Source organism: Brachionichthys hirsutus, chromosome 7 (genome assembly GCF_040956055.1).
Source record: "Brachionichthys hirsutus isolate HB-005 chromosome 7, CSIRO-AGI_Bhir_v1, whole genome shotgun sequence".
In the NCBI taxonomy this organism is placed as follows: domain Eukaryota; kingdom Metazoa; phylum Chordata; class Actinopteri; order Lophiiformes; family Brachionichthyidae; genus Brachionichthys; species Brachionichthys hirsutus.
Window position 1 is genome coordinate 14,740,226 of NC_090903.1, and position 16,572 is coordinate 14,756,797.

At 51.8% G+C, this 16,572-nt stretch overlaps 2 protein-coding genes across 2 annotated transcripts; one reads left to right on the forward strand and one right to left on the reverse strand.

Moving 5' to 3' along the window:
* Window positions 1-2,514: 2,514 nt before the first annotated feature.
* Window positions 2,515-7,876, forward strand: tm9sf2 (transmembrane 9 superfamily member 2). Its single transcript, XM_068740894.1, has 17 exons — window positions 2,515-2,720; window positions 3,344-3,411; window positions 3,625-3,718; window positions 4,322-4,449; window positions 4,919-5,048; window positions 5,147-5,271; window positions 5,356-5,467; window positions 5,677-5,756; window positions 5,971-6,079; window positions 6,157-6,289; window positions 6,365-6,484; window positions 6,575-6,632; window positions 6,718-6,877; window positions 6,975-7,126; window positions 7,275-7,386; window positions 7,473-7,644; window positions 7,748-7,876. The coding sequence occupies exons 1-17, from the start codon at window positions 2,604-2,606 to the stop codon at window positions 7,813-7,815; spliced, it is 1,938 nt and encodes a 645-aa protein (XP_068596995.1). The 5' UTR covers window positions 2,515-2,603; the 3' UTR covers window positions 7,816-7,876.
* A 2,067-nt stretch (window positions 7,877-9,943) lies between these two features.
* pcca (propionyl-CoA carboxylase subunit alpha) lies at window positions 9,944-15,440 on the reverse strand. The gene is given in 24 exon segments (XM_068741144.1): window positions 9,944-10,449; window positions 10,534-10,611; window positions 10,700-10,840; window positions 11,001-11,054; window positions 11,133-11,231; window positions 11,305-11,407; window positions 11,493-11,706; window positions 11,779-11,854; window positions 11,934-12,002; window positions 12,079-12,153; window positions 12,270-12,413; window positions 12,619-12,769; window positions 12,953-13,047; window positions 13,118-13,220; window positions 13,331-13,409; window positions 13,528-13,564; window positions 13,657-13,788; window positions 13,878-13,931; window positions 14,112-14,225; window positions 14,508-14,554; window positions 14,557-14,575; window positions 14,674-14,721; window positions 14,854-14,919; window positions 15,387-15,440. Coding segments are annotated over 24 exon segments (2,121 nt in total). The 3' UTR covers window positions 9,944-10,380.
* Between the last annotated feature and the right edge of the window lie 1,132 nt (window positions 15,441-16,572).

A 16,572-nucleotide genomic window follows, 5' to 3' on the forward strand; every position in this document is an offset into this window, starting at 1 on the left:
CTGCAGCTCACAGCTGATCCGAGTGGGCGAATCAGGTCCGATTTAAAGGGACTTTTTTTTTTTTTTTTTTTACCTGAAGTCGCCGAACGGGTTTGTGAAGGCCTGGTTCTAGTTCTAGGCCACTGATCCCAACGTCAGTGTCGAAGTCTGGATGAGACGCTTGAGTGACGCCGATTACTGATGTGGTTCCTACTGGTTTAGGTTGAAATCTCCCTCTTACTAAACGCATCAAATGTTAAGCATAAACGAGCATTAGAGCCGCTTTAAAAAAAAAAAAAAAAAAAAAAAAAACACCAGCAATTTCTAGAAGAATTTCACACAGAAAAGGGAAAAGTAACAGTCAAGATATACCAATAAAATCATTATGTTGCAATAATAAAGCCACATTGTACGAGAAAGACAATGAACTCGTCAGGGGGGAGTCTTGCCATAAATGTTAAAAGGGAAGCAGAAGTACAAGCGGCTTCAAAATGGAATGGATCATCTTTACTTTTGTGTCGGTTTCCTTTAACCCGAGCTCCCATGTAATATGAACCGTACGCTCGGATCCTGAAGCTCCTCTCCGGTGTTTGCTCTTGTTGTATCTGAGTCCTTCCTCTGTTTACAGTGCTCTTCTTCGTCATCACATCGGCTCCTGCTTCCTGACTTCTTACAAATGAATCCAGAGGAACCTGATTTCCAGATGTAGTCGCAGCAATAGCGACATTGAGTCTGTCAGAACTGTGTGTGACACAAATTGCAAAGCTAACAATTGACTGATGGGCTGGACTCGTCGCTCCTGATCAGCCCCTGTCCTCGCGTCCTGTTTGTCCAGTGTATGCTACACGATATGAAGAAAATAATCAATGCCCTGTTTGTTGCTGTTTAACTTATTCATATTGTAATTTTGACACAACCGTTCCCCATAAATCATCTTCATCCCACGACTGCCTTCAGGATTTACAAATGCCTTGCTTTCAGCATCCCCTGAAACACCTGAGAGACACTAGCGTAACACACACTTTCAAATTTATCTTTTTTCTTTTTTGGTGGAGGAAAAGCACACCCTCAATTTTTTTTATATCTTATATAGAAAGATATATTTAGAATTCCTGGTACTTCCTCCCCCCTCTCCTGAAATGAAATGATTTAATCCTGTTATGATTGATAGTACAATGGAAATAGAAACGCCACATTCACGTAGACACTAAGTATAGTTCATGGATTGGATTCTGATGGATCCGGTCTAGCCTGCTTTAAAAGTATGCGTTTGAGCTTCAGAATGGTTTGCTTAGCTTAGCCTAGCACACTGGCTCATAGACACAGGCTTTGCCATTTCACAAAGATCACTGAAGGTTCATTTTCTACTTGAAAGCACAGAGATTCTTGTTTTTGTTTTTTTGTCTATATACACTGATTTCTACATTAAACATGTTCATACTGTTTAAAAAAAGGATCTTGTGTTTGATCAAGCCTGGAAAAACACTGAGCATTTCCTTTGCAGGCTTCTATGCGTTCGTTACCCTGGAGCGGATTTGGGAATCTTCATCATGGAAGTGACGCATTCACCCGTGTCTGCTTGTTGGTTTGTCAGTAGGATTACATAAAAACTACTCAACATATTTCCATGAAACTTGGCCGGAGCGTGGACCTTGGGCCAGAATAGACCCCATTTAATGTTGGAAAGAAAGCACAAGCTGTCCTCTGAATACAGGCTGCCGCCTTCCGGTCGTAGGTACCAAAGTGCAGGACAAATAGAAATTAATTTCTTCCTGCATCTATTAGTTTTATCAACAGCCGGTTTGACCAGCCTTTATGCAACTTGTGCACTTGTTATATTTTAACTGTATGTTGAATGAATTGATGTGTGTTCTCTACTGGCTGTGCAACAAATTGCACCTCACAGGGATAATAACGTCTTTCTGATCCTAATTCTGATTTATCAAAATGGTATTTATTTCAAAATTACGTTTTTATTTAATTTTAAATCGTTTGGGCTTTCATACTTTTGGGCTTGGCTGAATGCAGTTTGGTGTGGATTTAAATAAATATCTGGAATCTGGATTCCGAGTAGTAATAAAGTTACGTTCAAACAAACAAAACAAATTTACGCATGAGGAACGTAACTTTGTACTCCGTGTGAGAGTACTAATAAAGTTTTGTTCTGCTTCGTGTGTAGATAATAGAGTAGTAATAAAGTTACTCATCCGTAGTAATAAAGTTACTTTCAACGTGCGTAGATTTGTTTGTTTGAAAGTAACGTACCGTACTCCGCAGGGAACTGCGAATCAGAGTATTAATAAAGTTACGTTCAAATGAACAAGCAAAACATATCTACGCATGATGAAGGACTTCATTAAAAAAAAAAAAAGTTTGTTTTACGCAGGGGATTGATATGCAACAAAGAACGTCTGCTGTGTTCATTAAAGTTTTTACAATTTAAAAAAAAGAAAAAGAAAAATGATGCAGAACTTCCGGTATGTGACGTGTCTGTCCGCTGCGGAACCGGATGCTGGTGGCTGTCCCGTGTGGATGTCAGATGCAGTGTGAAGCACGAATAGGGTAGAGGGTTTGTTTGTTTTTTAAAGAAATTAAATCTCGAGTTAAAACCTGTCGTTGTGACGATGTTGCTGTGGCTGCTCTGCGCCGCGCTGCTGGCTCGAGCGGCCGGGTTTTACCTCCCCGGTCTGGCCCCCGTTAGCTTCTGCGAACCGGGAAACAGCGAAGTTCCGAACTGCAAGGTAACCATAGCATGACACAAACCAGCTGCGTAGCTGCCAGATGTGCTGATAGATTAACCGAATAACTGGGCTAAGGCGCGGATTAGCAGACAAAGGTTATTTAATAATTAAATGCCAACGCTCGACGAGCTAATTCCTTAGGAGCGGTATGAGCTAAGTGTAGCAAAAAACCGAAGCGCAAAGCTAAACAGGTGCTAGCTCGATAGCAAGCTAACTATAATGACTCCAACGTCGTTAGTATTCTCGTTTTCACTGGATGGATTAGTTTAGGGCTCATGTTGACCGAGAAAATTAAAAAATATATATATAAAAAGCGAGATAAGCGGCGACTTGAAATGATTAGTTTAATTACCGGTCCTCGACTAATATTTTCCGTCTGAATCCAAAACCTTGAAAATAGAAGTAGAAATGTTTATGCGTATCGGTATATTTATGTACTGCTTGAGTCGTTTGTTACCGTCTCCACGGAGATGCATCCGTGACTGCTGGTTCCAACAGTCCACCTTTTAATACAGTTGCCATGGCAATGCGAGAACAGGAGCTTTGTCCAATCACAAATCAGCATTTGTTCACTCCTGAGGGCGGAGCAGGCTTCCTAACGTGATGTCTCCGCTTTATTAAAGTCGTCCATTGACGTGTTTGTGAACCGTCTGGATTCCGTGGAGTCCATCCTGCCTTACGAATATAATGCGTAAGTAGAACCTTTATTTCATCGCGTGCTGGTTTGGGGGAAGTTTTTATTGCTGTTTTTAATATTGTAAAGTTCAAATAACTGTTAGCTTTCGTTATTGATTCATTTGTCTATTATCTTCTCGGTTTCGTGGCTGCCCTGGTTCACAGGAATGAAGCCGTGCGGCTTGATGCATTCCGCACGCTTCAAACAGTCTCCTCCTTTTGTGTGCAGGTTTGACTTCTGCTCTGATACGACAGCCAAACGTCCGTCAGAGAATCTCGGGCAGGTTCTCTTTGGGGAGAGGATTGAATCCTCGCCATACAAGGTAACAGATGTGCAGCGGCGGGGCGTCTAAACGTGCAAACATGGCCGCCGTTGGGAGCTGAGTGTTTACACTCTGGATTATCGCGCTGGAACTATTTTACTACTTGATCAACAGTTTAACGCTCGCAGGTCCAACGTGGCATCGTGCCCAGCCACAAAACCGACGTCTCGGGACTGTTCAATCTGAGCACGTGACACGAGGAAACCTTCTCAAACTATTTCCCATGATGCACCTTGATCTGTGAGCTACCCCGGCAGCGCTTTGCTACACAATTGCACAGGCGTTCACACCTGCTCCATGCTTTGAGCGGATTGAGTTAGCATTAATAGCTTGAAACGGAACAAAGCCTCTGCGATTGTATCTCGATCCAGATCCGGATTGGATCGTGATCCAAACCCTTATTCTCATTTCCTGTGTTCTAATCTTTAGGAGCCATGAAAAAGGTTTGATTAGAACAAGACAAACGACTAAACCACAAACCCCCGATCGCCCGGATTACTTTGTTACCTGTAACGTTTGCTCGCTGAATCATCATCGCGTCAGACCGAGCCCGCTCGCTTACGCGCCGAAGCGCACGCAGAGTAATTTTGTCTTGCGTTTCAGTTTGCATACAAGAAGCCGATGACGTGTCAGAAGGTTTGCACAAAAACGTACAAGCCCAGCAACCCGTCCGACAAAGCCAAGTTGGACTTCCTGAAGAAAGGCATGCTGCTCAACTACCAGCACCACTGGTACGTACGACAAGAGCAGAACACCGGCGGCGACCCGCGCATCCCACCCGGCAGCAACCGGCGAGCTGCGCGTCAATGTCCCGAAGTGGGGCTCCCCCCGTTCTGATTCTCCTTGTTGTTGTTTTGACTCTACTTTTATTTTACAAAGGAAGAAACTTTTTTAAAAACGTTTAAAGACGACACATTTATCGATCATCGCGGTGGCGTAGCGTTAGCCACCTGCAGACGGCTAGCGTTAGCCACCTGCAGACAGCTAGCATTAGCCACCTGCAGACGGCTAGCGTTAGCCACCTGCAGACAGCTAGCGTTAGCCACCTGCAGACGGCCGTTTCCGAAATGATCACAAACTTGTTGGCTTTGACGATGTGCGGGTTTTGAGACATGTTTTAAGGTGTGTGTGTGTGCGCGTGTGTGTGCGCGTGTGTGTGTGTGTGTGTGTGTGTGTGTGTGTGTGTGTGTGTGTGTGTAGGATCGTGGATAACATGCCCGTCACCTGGTGCTACGAAGTTGAAGCTGGACAGAGGTTCTGCAATCCCGGCTTTCCTATTGGTTGTTACATCACAGAGTCGGGCAAAGCCAAAGACGCGTGTGTGGTCAACGTGAGCGTCGGACACACAAGCAAACACACAAACGCACAAACCAACACACAAGCCTCCGTAACAGGATGATTATAATTTACATTTCTTTCGTGTTCCAGTCCAACTTTAAAGAAACCGACTCGTTTTACATCTTCAACCACGTCGACATCACCATATTTTACCACGTGGTCGAGCACGAAGCTCTCGGCGTGCGATTGGTCACCGCCAAGGTGGAACCCAAAAGGTAACGATGGAAGGAAAGGGGCGTTACAGAAACAGAAGCCTCTGTGTGACCTCAGTCTCTCTCTCTCTCTCTCTCTCTATGCAGCTATGAGAATCTCAATGAAGAGCAGCCTGATTGTTCTGGGAGCCCCAAGTTCCTGAAAAACAAAGACACCGGCGAGTTCAAGATCACGTACAGTTACTCCGTCAGGTTCGAGGTTAGTGAGTCCGAGTTATCCTGGGGTGTTTGACGCCGCCGTGTGGCGGCCCCACGCAGCGGCGGGACCCACTGTGTCATCATCATCATCATCATCATCATCAGGCTTCTCGGTGTCGGTCGCTCTGGCTAAATCCCACCGTCTCTAGCTAAATGGATCCCCGCGGGTTTGATCCCACGGCCACCCGTAACCGCCTGCGTGTGTTTCAGGAGGACAACAAGGTTCGCTGGGCGTCCCGATGGGACTACATCCTCGAGTCGATGCCTCACACCAACATCCAGTGGTTCAGGTGAGACCGGCTCTGCGGGGCGTGACCTCACTCCAGCGGCACGTTTAAATCCGTGGGCGTGTCTGCGGAATGCGCGCGGCATCCATCTTGGAGTGCGACTTTGTTTAGTTTCCCGCGTCCCTGAAACGGTCGACGCCGGTGCTTTGCTCGCGCTGCGGGGATCTGCCGTCTGTCGGTGCTGAGCGTGGCGCCCTGTGCGGTTCTGCGCCCCCAGCATCATGAACTCCTTGGTGATCGTGCTGTTCCTGTCTGGAATGGTGGCCATGATCCTGCTGCGGACGCTTCACAAAGACATCGCCCGGTACAACCAGATGGACTCGGTGGTGAGCTCCTCGCGTCCGACGTGGCGTTTTGAGGGGGGGGGCGTTCTCGCCGTCATCTGCTCGTGCGATTCCCTCAGGAGGACGCGCAGGAGGAGTTCGGGTGGAAGTTGGTCCACGGAGATGTTTTCCGGGCTCCCAGGAAGGGGATGCTGCTCTCGGTGTTCCTCGGCTCTGGGACCCAGATCTTCATCATGATCTTCGTCACCCTTTGTACGTCGCGTTGCGCCCGTGAGTATCGGCGGCGTGTGAATGGAGGCCGTCGCCTGACGACCGCCTCCATTCCAGTCTTTGCCTGTCTGGGGTTCCTCTCTCCGGCGAACCGCGGCGCCCTGATGACGTGTGCCGTCGTTCTCTGGGTGCTTCTGGGAACTCCTGCAGGATACGTGGCGGCCCGCCTCTACAAAGGTACGCGGTGGGAGGGGGGGGGGGGGGCAGGGTAACCGATGTTAACAGTTCCTCCAGCTTGACCGGACGTCTTTTGTTTGTCGCCTGCAGCGTTCGGGGGAGAGAAGTGGAAGACCAACGTCCTGCTGACCGCCTTCCTTTGTCCGGGGTGAGACGGCAGCTCGGCAGAGACGCAAACGTTCCACCCCGTGTCTCCGTCTGACCTCCGTCTGACCCCCCCTGCCTCTGCTCAGGGTGGTGTTTGCAGACTTCTTTGTGATGAACCTCATCCTGTGGGGGGAAGGCTCGTCGGCAGCCATGCCCTTTGGGACGCTGGTGGCCATTTTGGCGCTCTGGTTCTGCGTCTCGGTGCCGCTCACCTTCTTGGGCGCTTACTTCGGCTTCAAGAAGGCGGTGAGTCCGTTTTGTAACCCTCCACTCGGGCTTTTATGCTGCTTTATGTGATTTAGTTTAACAGCACGCCCCCCCCCTCTTCCGCCGTCTCTTTAAGGCCATCGAACACCCGGTGAGGACCAATCAGATTCCTCGTCAAATCCCGGAGCAGTCGTTCTACACCAGGCCGTTCCCTGGAATCGTCATGGGGGGGATTCTGCCGTTTGGATGTATTTTCATTCAGCTGTTCTTCATCCTGAACTCCATCTGGTGAGCAGGAAGTCAGACGCAGACAGCTGCTCCTGTTAGCGGAGTGTCGAAGCTAATCTTAGCCGCTGCGTCGGCGCTTCCTCGTCCGATCGGACTGAGTTTTCTTAGTTTAGGATGACGACGGCTGATCCATGACCTTCACCTCCAGGTCCCACCAGATGTACTACATGTTTGGCTTCCTCTTCCTGGTCTTCATCATCCTCGTCATCACCTGCTCCGAGGCCACCGTCCTGCTGGGCTACTTCCACCTGTGTGCCGAGGTGAACCCTCCTGAACGGTCGATACGGAAGCGTGTCTGTGCTTTGACACTGACCGTGCCCCCCCCCTCCCCCTCCCCCTCTCACAGGACTACCACTGGCAGTGGCGTTCCTTCCTGACCAGCGGGTTCACCGCCATCTACTTCCTGGTTTATGCCGTCCATTACTTCTTCTCTAAGCTCCAGATCGCCGGCCTGGCCAGCATCATCCTGTACTTCGGATACACCATGATCATGGCGCTCATCTTCTTTCTGTTCACCGGTAGGTGTCCTTTGAAGAGGAAGAAGGGGCGGGTTTATCTTTCCCGGGGTTTTCCAAGCTTGTGCCGGTTGGTCGATGACAGCGATCTCTCCCCCCCCCTCAGGTACCATCGGCTTCTTTGCCTGTTTCTGGTTTGTTACTAAGATCTACAGCGTGGTCAAAGTGGACTGAAGCGTCCCGGGAAGCGGACTTTGCACAGACCTCTGGACCTTTCAGTGAAACTGAGCAGACGATCTGGACCCCCCCCCCCCCCCCCCCGCTTCCTGCTTCCTGCCCCCCCCCCCCAGCGGAACAACTTCCTTCGTTTCTGTGGCTAAAACGTTTGCGCCACCGCGAGTCTTCTGGGTTTTACTTTCCTGATGTGGGATCTGCTGAATGACATGGCTTCTCCGGCCGGGACAGAGGACGGCGTCGGGCTCTCGCGTCTCCTTTAAGGTTTGCTTCGTGGTCTGCGTCTGTCATGGGGAGTCCTCCATGCAGCTGTGAGGCCTGCTTTCTAACGGCTGCTGGTACTAATACCTTTTCCTGACCCTTTGGGGAATGAAAATGAATTGTGGGACAGTTCTTGCTCTGCTGTGTCGGGAATCCTCCGGGGAGGAGGCGGTTAATGAGCAGAAACCCCCCGTCTGATGGAGCAGGAAGTCGGGGTCCCGTCCTACATCGGCGCGTGGCTCACACACGTCTGCAGGGTTAAATTCCAGACAGACGCGGGGGCGGGACTCTGGCTTCACGTAGCGATGTCATCGCCTCCCAGGTTGTCACGACCCTCGACACATTTCTCTTTACCGAGCTCACGTTTTCACACTTATCTTGCTTTATAAACGTACAAAAAGAAGAAGCTGTTTGCACGTAGAAACTGGCCCGTAAAGAGGGGGGGGGGGGCGGTGAGACTCGGTGAAACGACGAATCGTATCAGCTGTTTAGTCTCGGCCCTTCGGAGACGTGAGCTCAGTAGTGAGAGATAAAACGGTAAAACCTGAGCAGTTATTGGGTTTGAGGGGACTTGAGACCAAACAGCCGGGGCGACGAGTTGACCCCCGGGGGGGGGGTGACCTTTCTGCGTCTGTAACAAGTCCTTCATGCATCAACGGGAACCGGCCGCCACGCTAGTCTCCTGTTAGTAGTCCTACAGGGTCACGCTAGTTAGCAGGTCAGGCTAACTAACATTCAGGCTTCAGCCCGAATGTTTAATCAATAACTTGCCAATGTAAAAAATATAACGGAATCAAAACGGGAATGAATGAGATGAACGCGAGCGTTAATATTTGGGAACGTTATTCTAATACGCATTTTAAACTACAGTTTGTCAGGTTTTCGGTGTTTGTAATCTGATCTGGTGATCTGGTCTGGTTATGGAATGTCTTCTGTCAGATCCTTTTTTTTTTGTGTTTTCTCTGCGCAGCTGCCGAGACTCGAGGTGGATTATTGCAAAATGTAAGACTTAAGTCAGTAAAAATCGTTTTTGACACAAACTATAGTGTGTTTAATTTAAAAGGATATTTATTTATACATTTATATATATTTAAACTCAAGGGATTTAAAATAAACAACCCGTAATAGTCCTGTACACTCCAGAGTAAACAGACTTTGTGTCGTTGCTGTGACGACGGGACTCCAGCTGACGTTTGGCTTCGGCCTGTGTCCTCCTGTGATGATGATGATGATGATGATGATGCTCCAGCTGGTTCTGAGTCTGGCCAGCTGCTCCTGCACCCTGAACATCCCAGCATGCATCATCGGCCTTGTACCGTGCCAGCCTTCCCTTCACTTCCAGGTCCGTATTCTGCAGCTTCTTCCTGAGGCGGTTGCTCCGGGCAGCTTGCATCTTCCCAACCCCCTGGAAGGTATTGTTGTTGTCCGTCGTCAGAACGTTTTGGGAAGCCATTTGTAGCTTCGGGTTGTAGAAAAGCGCTACAAAGTAGTTTTCAAAGCATTTTGCTGAAACATTTATGGGGAAAACCCGGATATATTCTAACGATGCGTGAAAAGTTGCTAAATACTCCATTTTTAAACTATTAGAAATAGAATCCTTATTTGTTTTTGAAATTTAAGTGCTATACTTTCAACTCCAGTAGAATCAACTCGATTCATTGCAGAACTCAGGAGAATATTTCACCAGCTTCCCACGCTGGATACTAATAATCCATCGCCACAGCGCCTCCTGCTGGCAGCGGTGTGTAACTGTCATTAAATGTCCATGACATCTCCTCGGACAGCACTACCGTCAGCGGATGATCTCTAGCGCCACACAGTGGGCACAGGAAGTGATCACGTTCAGTAATGAGCCACGGAGGAGTGAATGAGAAACGGGTTTAATGTGATTCTCATAATTACGGGCGCTTCGAGGCGCGGCGGCGTTTCAGCGTTCCGCTTCCACGCAGCTGGAATCAAACATCAGCTCCAGCTCAGAAATGAAATATCCGACACTTCCTACATGATTTGCTCCAGAACCTTTCGCAGGAAAGCAGCACACGATTGATCGGAACAGTTTGTGCGTGAAATTAAGGATCGATCTAGAAAACGGGAAGGAGAAAAAAGAAAGAGGGTCGTCATTCAAGACGCCAACGGCGCTGATACAACGCAGCTCTGCTAAACGGGAGGGGGTGGGGCCACCCTGGAGACAGCCCACTGGAGAGACAAATCAAGGGTCTGGCGCCGCCCCCGTCTGTTCGCCTTCCTCCGGAGGCCGAGGGGAGTGTCGATGTCGCACGTCGTCGAAGGGTCAAAGGTGACGTCTCATTCCAGCTCCACCAGCAGGTCTCCCTCTCCCACCGTCTCCCCCGGCTTACAGTGGACGCTTTTAACCTGGGGGGGGGGGGGGGCAGATGAGGGTAGAAGCATGCCGACCGGCCGCTCGGAGCCGCTCGGGCCGGCGTCTCAGACCGTTACCTTGGCTTGCTTGGCTGCCGTCAGACTGTTCTGCATCTTCATGGCTTCGATCACGCAGATCTCCTGCCCTTCCGCGACCTTCACACAAGCAACCACAGACCGTTTCTGACTCTCCGTCCTCCCGAGGGTGCGACGTCGTCCCTATTGCGGGGGGGTTAAAGGTTACCGTGTCTCCTGGCTTGACGGACACGGCCACCACCGAGCCCGGCATCGGCGACCGCAGCATGCTGCTGGTGTCTTCGGCCGCTTTCTCCGGCATGAAGGCGTTCAGCGCCGCGGCCAGCTGGGACAGAACCCGCACCTCGAACTGCAGAGAGGAAGCGAGGAGGAAACGGTTCTCAGAGCTCCAGGCGGCTTTCAGACTCCCGCAGCTCCAGACGTGGATCAGAACCAGGCTGCGTGTGAAACCGCCGTCTCAAACATGCGGGCCAGAGAGGCGTCCCGTGTGATCACGTGATCCAACTCACCGGCGTTCCCAGATACTGGAGGACAATCCTTCCTGAAGCGTCTCTGGACAGACACTAAAACGTAAAAAAACGACAGCGTGAGAAGACATGTCCAACGATGCCCCCCCCCCCCCCCTCCCGTTTGCGCGTCACCTGCAGCGTCCTCTCTCTGCCGTCGACGGTGATCGGCAACAAGGGGAAGGCCAAGTTCCACGCTCCGCTGACTTCCACTTCCCCTCCGTCCACCTCCACCTGCGGAGACGAACGCGCCGGCGTCAGACGCTCGAGCGCGGCCGGCGCTGACGGACGCAGGATGAATACGCACGGCGTAAGCGTTCCCCGACTTCGTCACCCCCAGAGCGTGAGTCTCCCCCGCCAGCTCGGCGCACAGTTCCCAGCGGTCGGATGCCGCGGGCGAGGAGGAAACCCTGCAGCGCACACAGATCGTTTAAACGCAGTTAAATGAAGAGGGATGAAGCCGGACCCCCCCCCCCCCCCCCCCCTCATCCTCACCTCTCGTGGCCCAGGACCTTCTGAGCGCGGAGCTGGGCGGTGATGTAGAGCCCCGCCGCGGCGGCCAGCAGCTCCCGGCGCTCGGCGGCGTCCAGCTGGTGACCCTTGAACCCGTCGGGGTACACCTCCGGCAGGAAGTTGGTGCTGATGTCGCCAGAGATGAAGCGAGGGTGCGTGACGATTTCACGCAGGAGTGGAATGTTGTGGGTCACGCCTGGGCGAGGACGACACGCGTTTACCGAAACGGACGCCGCCGGGGCGGACGCTGAAAGGCGTTCGCCGTTACCTCTGATGACGTAGCCGTCCAGAGCGTCCTCCATCCGGGCCAGGGCCTCGGCCCGCGTCGCGCCGTAGGTCACCAGCTACAAACCAACGGCGGGAGGCGTTACTGTCGGCGGGAAACGGGTACGAAGCGCAGCCGGCGCCCAAACCGTCACTGACCTTGGAGATCATGGGGTCGTAGTAGATGCTGATGTCACTCCCCTCCTCGATGCCGCTGTCGACGCGGACCTGACGGAGCGAGCACCGAGACAGCGGTCACGGGAGAAACCGCGGCGAGGCGCGAGAAACGTCGGCGAACGCTTACGTTGCTGAGATCCGTCGGTTCTCGGTACTGAGAGAGTCGCCCGATGGAGGGAAGGCCGAAAGACTTGTACGGATCCTGAGGGAGCAAAACAACGGACGTCAGCGACTGCGTGCTATACATTATATATATATATATGTGTGTGTATATATATATATACATATACATATATATGTATATACTTAAAAACACACCTCGGCGTAGACCCGACTCTCTATGGCCCAACCATTTATAGGAATATCTTCTTGTTTGTGCTGCAGCCGGTAACCCTTGGCAACCCGGATCATCTGCTCCACCAGGTCCAGACCGGTGATGCACTCTGTAATCGGATGTTCCACCTGAGGTCAAAGGTCACACAGAGAAGACACAGGATTCTGTGGGCAGAGCCGCCGTGATGAAACTCGAGTAAGGAACGCTGAACAGAGGAGACGAAACCTAACCGACAGGTAACCATGGAAACAGAAGAACACAAAAGGTCCTTCGGAGACAACAGAGCTCGTTCCTGCGCGCGCTCTGGAGGCGGGACGATCGAGGCCGACTGACCTGCAGTCGCGTGTTCATCTCCAGGAAGAAGAAGTTCTTCCTGGAGTCCACCAGGAACTCCACGGTGCCGGCAGACGAGTAGTTCACGGCCCGGGCCAGCTGCACCGCCTGCTGCCCCATGGCCCGCCGGGTCGCCGGGTCCAGGAACGTACTGGAGAGGACAAGATGGCGTCAGTCATCCATCTGGACTCGTCGGAATGTTTTTACAGACATTTCAAACGGGAAAACGTTAAATATTAGGATCACGGTTCCAGTTCATTGCAGAACTCCCGATCCTCCCCCCCCCCCCCCCCCGCTGAAAGCGTCTCGAGGCCATTCCAAACCCGCGACTGACCTCGGCGCCTCCTCCACGACCTTCTGGTTCCTCCTCTGAATGGAGCACTCCCTCTCGTTCAGCCACAGCGCGTTGCCGTGGTTATCGGCCAACACCTACGGGAAGCACATCGAGTTTCCATCGGCGGCGGCGGCGTCGCCCAGGAGGCGCCTCGCTGCGTTTTACCTGGATCTCGATGTGCCGGGGGTTGTCGATGTACTTCTCAATGAGGAGCCGGTCGTCCCCGAAGCTGGACGCCGCCTCCTGGGACGAGAAGCGGAACCCCTCCCTGTGACGGCGGACAGAGAACTCGCACACGTTGGCTCCGGGTCCGCAGACGGGCGCCGCGTCCGGCGGCGTATCGCTACCGTGCGTTAACGGAGGGACAAACGGGAGTACCTCGTCTCCTCATCGTTCCAGGCGATCCTCATTCCTTTACCTCCTCCTCCTGCGGATGCTTTGATCATAACCGGGTAGCCTAGCAACAAGAACAAGGAGCTTCACTTTACCTAAAGGTGCTTTAATCGTTTTCTGTCGAGTCCCTGGCGACTAAGAAGCGTAATTTTAAGCTACGAATGACAGAAATGATGACTCACCGATTTCTTTCGCGATCTTCACTGCGTCCTCCGCCGTCTGCCGCAGAAGATCGTCACGGTTACCGATCCCCGGTCGCTTGCGGACGTGAACGCCGTACGCGCAGAGCGCTTCGTGCGATCGGCCCTTACCTCGACAACGCCGTCAAAGCCTGGGATGGTGTTGACCTTAGCGGCCTTGGCGATGAGCTTGCTCTCGATTTTATCCCCCATCGCCTGGATAGCGTGGCTGTCGGGGCCGATGAACGCCACGCCCTCCGCGGCCTGGACGAGGAGACGAGCGGGACCTGGGATTATTCAACCTGCTGCAGCAGTAGGATCGGCAACGGGTCGGGATCGTGCGTCGGACTCACCAGGCGCCTCGCAAACTCCTTATTCTCAGAGAGGAACCCGTAACCAGGATGAACCTGAGCAGAGACAGAAACGAGATCCGTCAGAGAGCGACTCCCACAGGCGGCGAGAGGAACCGGGCCGACATCAAAGCCGCTTGATGAAGGAACGCCGGTTCAGACGGAGAGATGAACGAGTCCGGCCGCTCCGACCGGCGCATGGAACGCCCACCGCCAGCGGAGGCAGGAAATGCTTACAGCTTGCGCTCCAGTCGCTCTGATGGCTTCCATGATGGCGTCCATGTTCAGGTAGCTCCTGTTGGTGGGGGCGGGGCCGACGCACACCGCCTCATCGGCCATCTTCACGTGAACCTGGGCGCACACGGCGACAACAGGCGAGGGCTCAGAGACGGGCGACGTGACAAAGGTCGAAGTTCTTGTTCCGTGGCAACATTAAACCGGTTCTACGTCGCCACGTGCCGACTTTCACCGAAATCCAACCTGAACCATTTAAACAGAGACAACCAGAGACAGACGGAGACAGACGGAGACAGACGGAGACAGACGGAGACAGACGGAGAGACAGACGGAGACAGACGGAGACAGACGGAGACAGACGGAGACAGACGGAGACAGACGGAGACGCTGACTCACGGCGCCCGCGTCCACGTCGCTGTGAACAGCGACAGACTGGATTCCATCTTCTTGCACGTCTTAATTACCTGATGGGAAACGAAGAGGAGGCGTGTCCTCAGATTTAAACGTGGCTGAATGTGTGTGTGCGTGTGTGCGTGTGTGCGTGTGTGTCAGCTGGACTCACTCTGCAGGCAATCTCTCCTCTGTTGGCGATGAGGATCTTATCAAAGGTCTGCGGGGGGGGGGGGGCAGATTTCATCGGTTTGTCATTGACACAAAGACTTTTTGTGCTCCAGCTAGTCGGCAGTGAGTTCAACACCCCCCACCCCCCCCCGGGTCCAACAAGGCAGGAGACGAGCTTTACCTTTCCGTCTGGGCCGCAGGCGCTGGAATACCGAGCGGCGAGGCATCTGGGCCGGAGTGAGGCATGCTGGGAAGCAAAGGTACCGTCAGGTCCAGAAATACTGGGACATTTTATTGGCTCTATTCACCACCATCAATTTCCTGCTGGGTCTCCATGGCAACGGTCTTCATGTTCTTACGTTTGGTCTTCAGCAAGTGGTTCAATAACCCCCTGCCTGACAAGCAGTTTAAAGTTGCTGTTGTTTATTAAGCGACATTATTATTTTTTTGAACCAACAAACAATTGATTTAGTAGTCAGATTAAAATAAATGTCACTTGATGCGTCTGGAGAAGGAAAAGCCGTAAATCAGTCGTCCGTATGTTTGTTTGTTTGTTTGTTTGTTTGTTTCTCCGCACCGAGGACCGTTAGCTCCTCGTTAGCACGTCACGAACCGGCTCAAACACGTGACTGGCTGTCACGTGACTGCCGCCGGTGAACGGTTTGAACTAATTTAACGGAATGTTCCCGCACAGTGACCCCGCAGAAAGCTCACCTTCCCCGCAAACAGCAGTCTGTTAAATGATGGAGAAAGACTGCGCGCCGCCATGTTGCCAAAAAGGTTAACTGGTGACGTCATGGCTTTGCAGAGAGCAGATTGGTGGAGAGAGAGAGGCGTCAGCTTCATCCATTTTTTTCCCTCACAAACTTTATTTATAACAGGACGGACAAAGTTGATGAAAAAGGTCGAAGAAGCGTAAAAAACTACATCTTATGAGTTTTCTTGTAATTTACGCTAAAAACACAACTTTATTCTTGTAATTTATGACTTTATTCTTGTATTTTAATGCCCGTCATCAGCGTTTTTTTGAGGGGCTTGAGAAGATAAGATGAGCCTTCTTTGTGGTTGGGAGAAGATCACTGTGATTAATCAATTAAATACTTCTCAGCGATTGTTTTGTCCGCTTAAAGGCCCAGAGGGCGGGATCTAAGGCTTGGTGGGCGGCGTGGAAGCCGGGCTTTCCCACTGAGCGAACGTTCAGCTCCTTTTATCAGACATTAGGAGGGACATTTTGGGACAAACAGACGAAACCAATAACGCCTCTGCAGTCCAGCCCGTTTTTATTGACGTCTCTGCCGAGCGACTGGTCAACAACAACAACAAGATTCATCTGACCGGTGTATTTTTTTTTTAGTTGTTTTTTTTTTTTTTTAGATCGCTGCCAGCAGCGTTTTTATACACCTTCTTGTAAAAAAACAAACAAACAACATAGTGAGAAGTAAATGAACACGACGGTAAACATGAACAGAGCAGAGGTAAACGTTAGCGGTTAGCGGTTCTCAACGTGGCAGTGATGCAGCCTGCAGTGGGCGACGGGTCGGTGGCTGTTAAACAAAAACAAACGAAAGGGCAGCAAAAACCAAGCGGGAATTCAGGAGCGTTCGGTTTGGGCCGGGACCGGAAAGAATCGGGTAGAAACGGGACTTCATGCTAGGGGACCCAACACACCTCTACCTCCGCCCTTAAATCCTTCACCCCGGCCGTTGCCATGGCAACGTGCCTGCTCGGCGTTCAGGCTAACACACACTGGCTTATATCAGATGTCGTCGTTGGAATCACGCCGTCTCAACAGGTCGTCGCGTTCAGCGTCTCCTTCGTTACCGGCAGGCAGAGCGTCCCCCCCCCCGGTCCGTTCGAACAACGCCGCCCCCCCCCCCCCCAGATTCCTGGCGTCCCCTCC

Excerpts from the sequence above, each read along its gene's own strand:
- tm9sf2 (XM_068740894.1), top strand. The coding sequence starts at position 2,604 with ATGTTGCTGTGGCTGCTCTGCGCCGCGCTGCTGGCTCGAGCGGCCGGG. Across the intron at positions 5,468-5,676 it reads GTTACTCCGTCAGGTTCGAG|GAGGACAACAAGGTTCGCTG; the intron begins GTTAGTGAGTCC and ends CGTGTGTTTCAG. Across the intron at positions 6,633-6,717 it reads ACCGCCTTCCTTTGTCCGGG|GGTGGTGTTTGCAGACTTCT; the intron begins GTGAGACGGCAG and ends GCCTCTGCTCAG.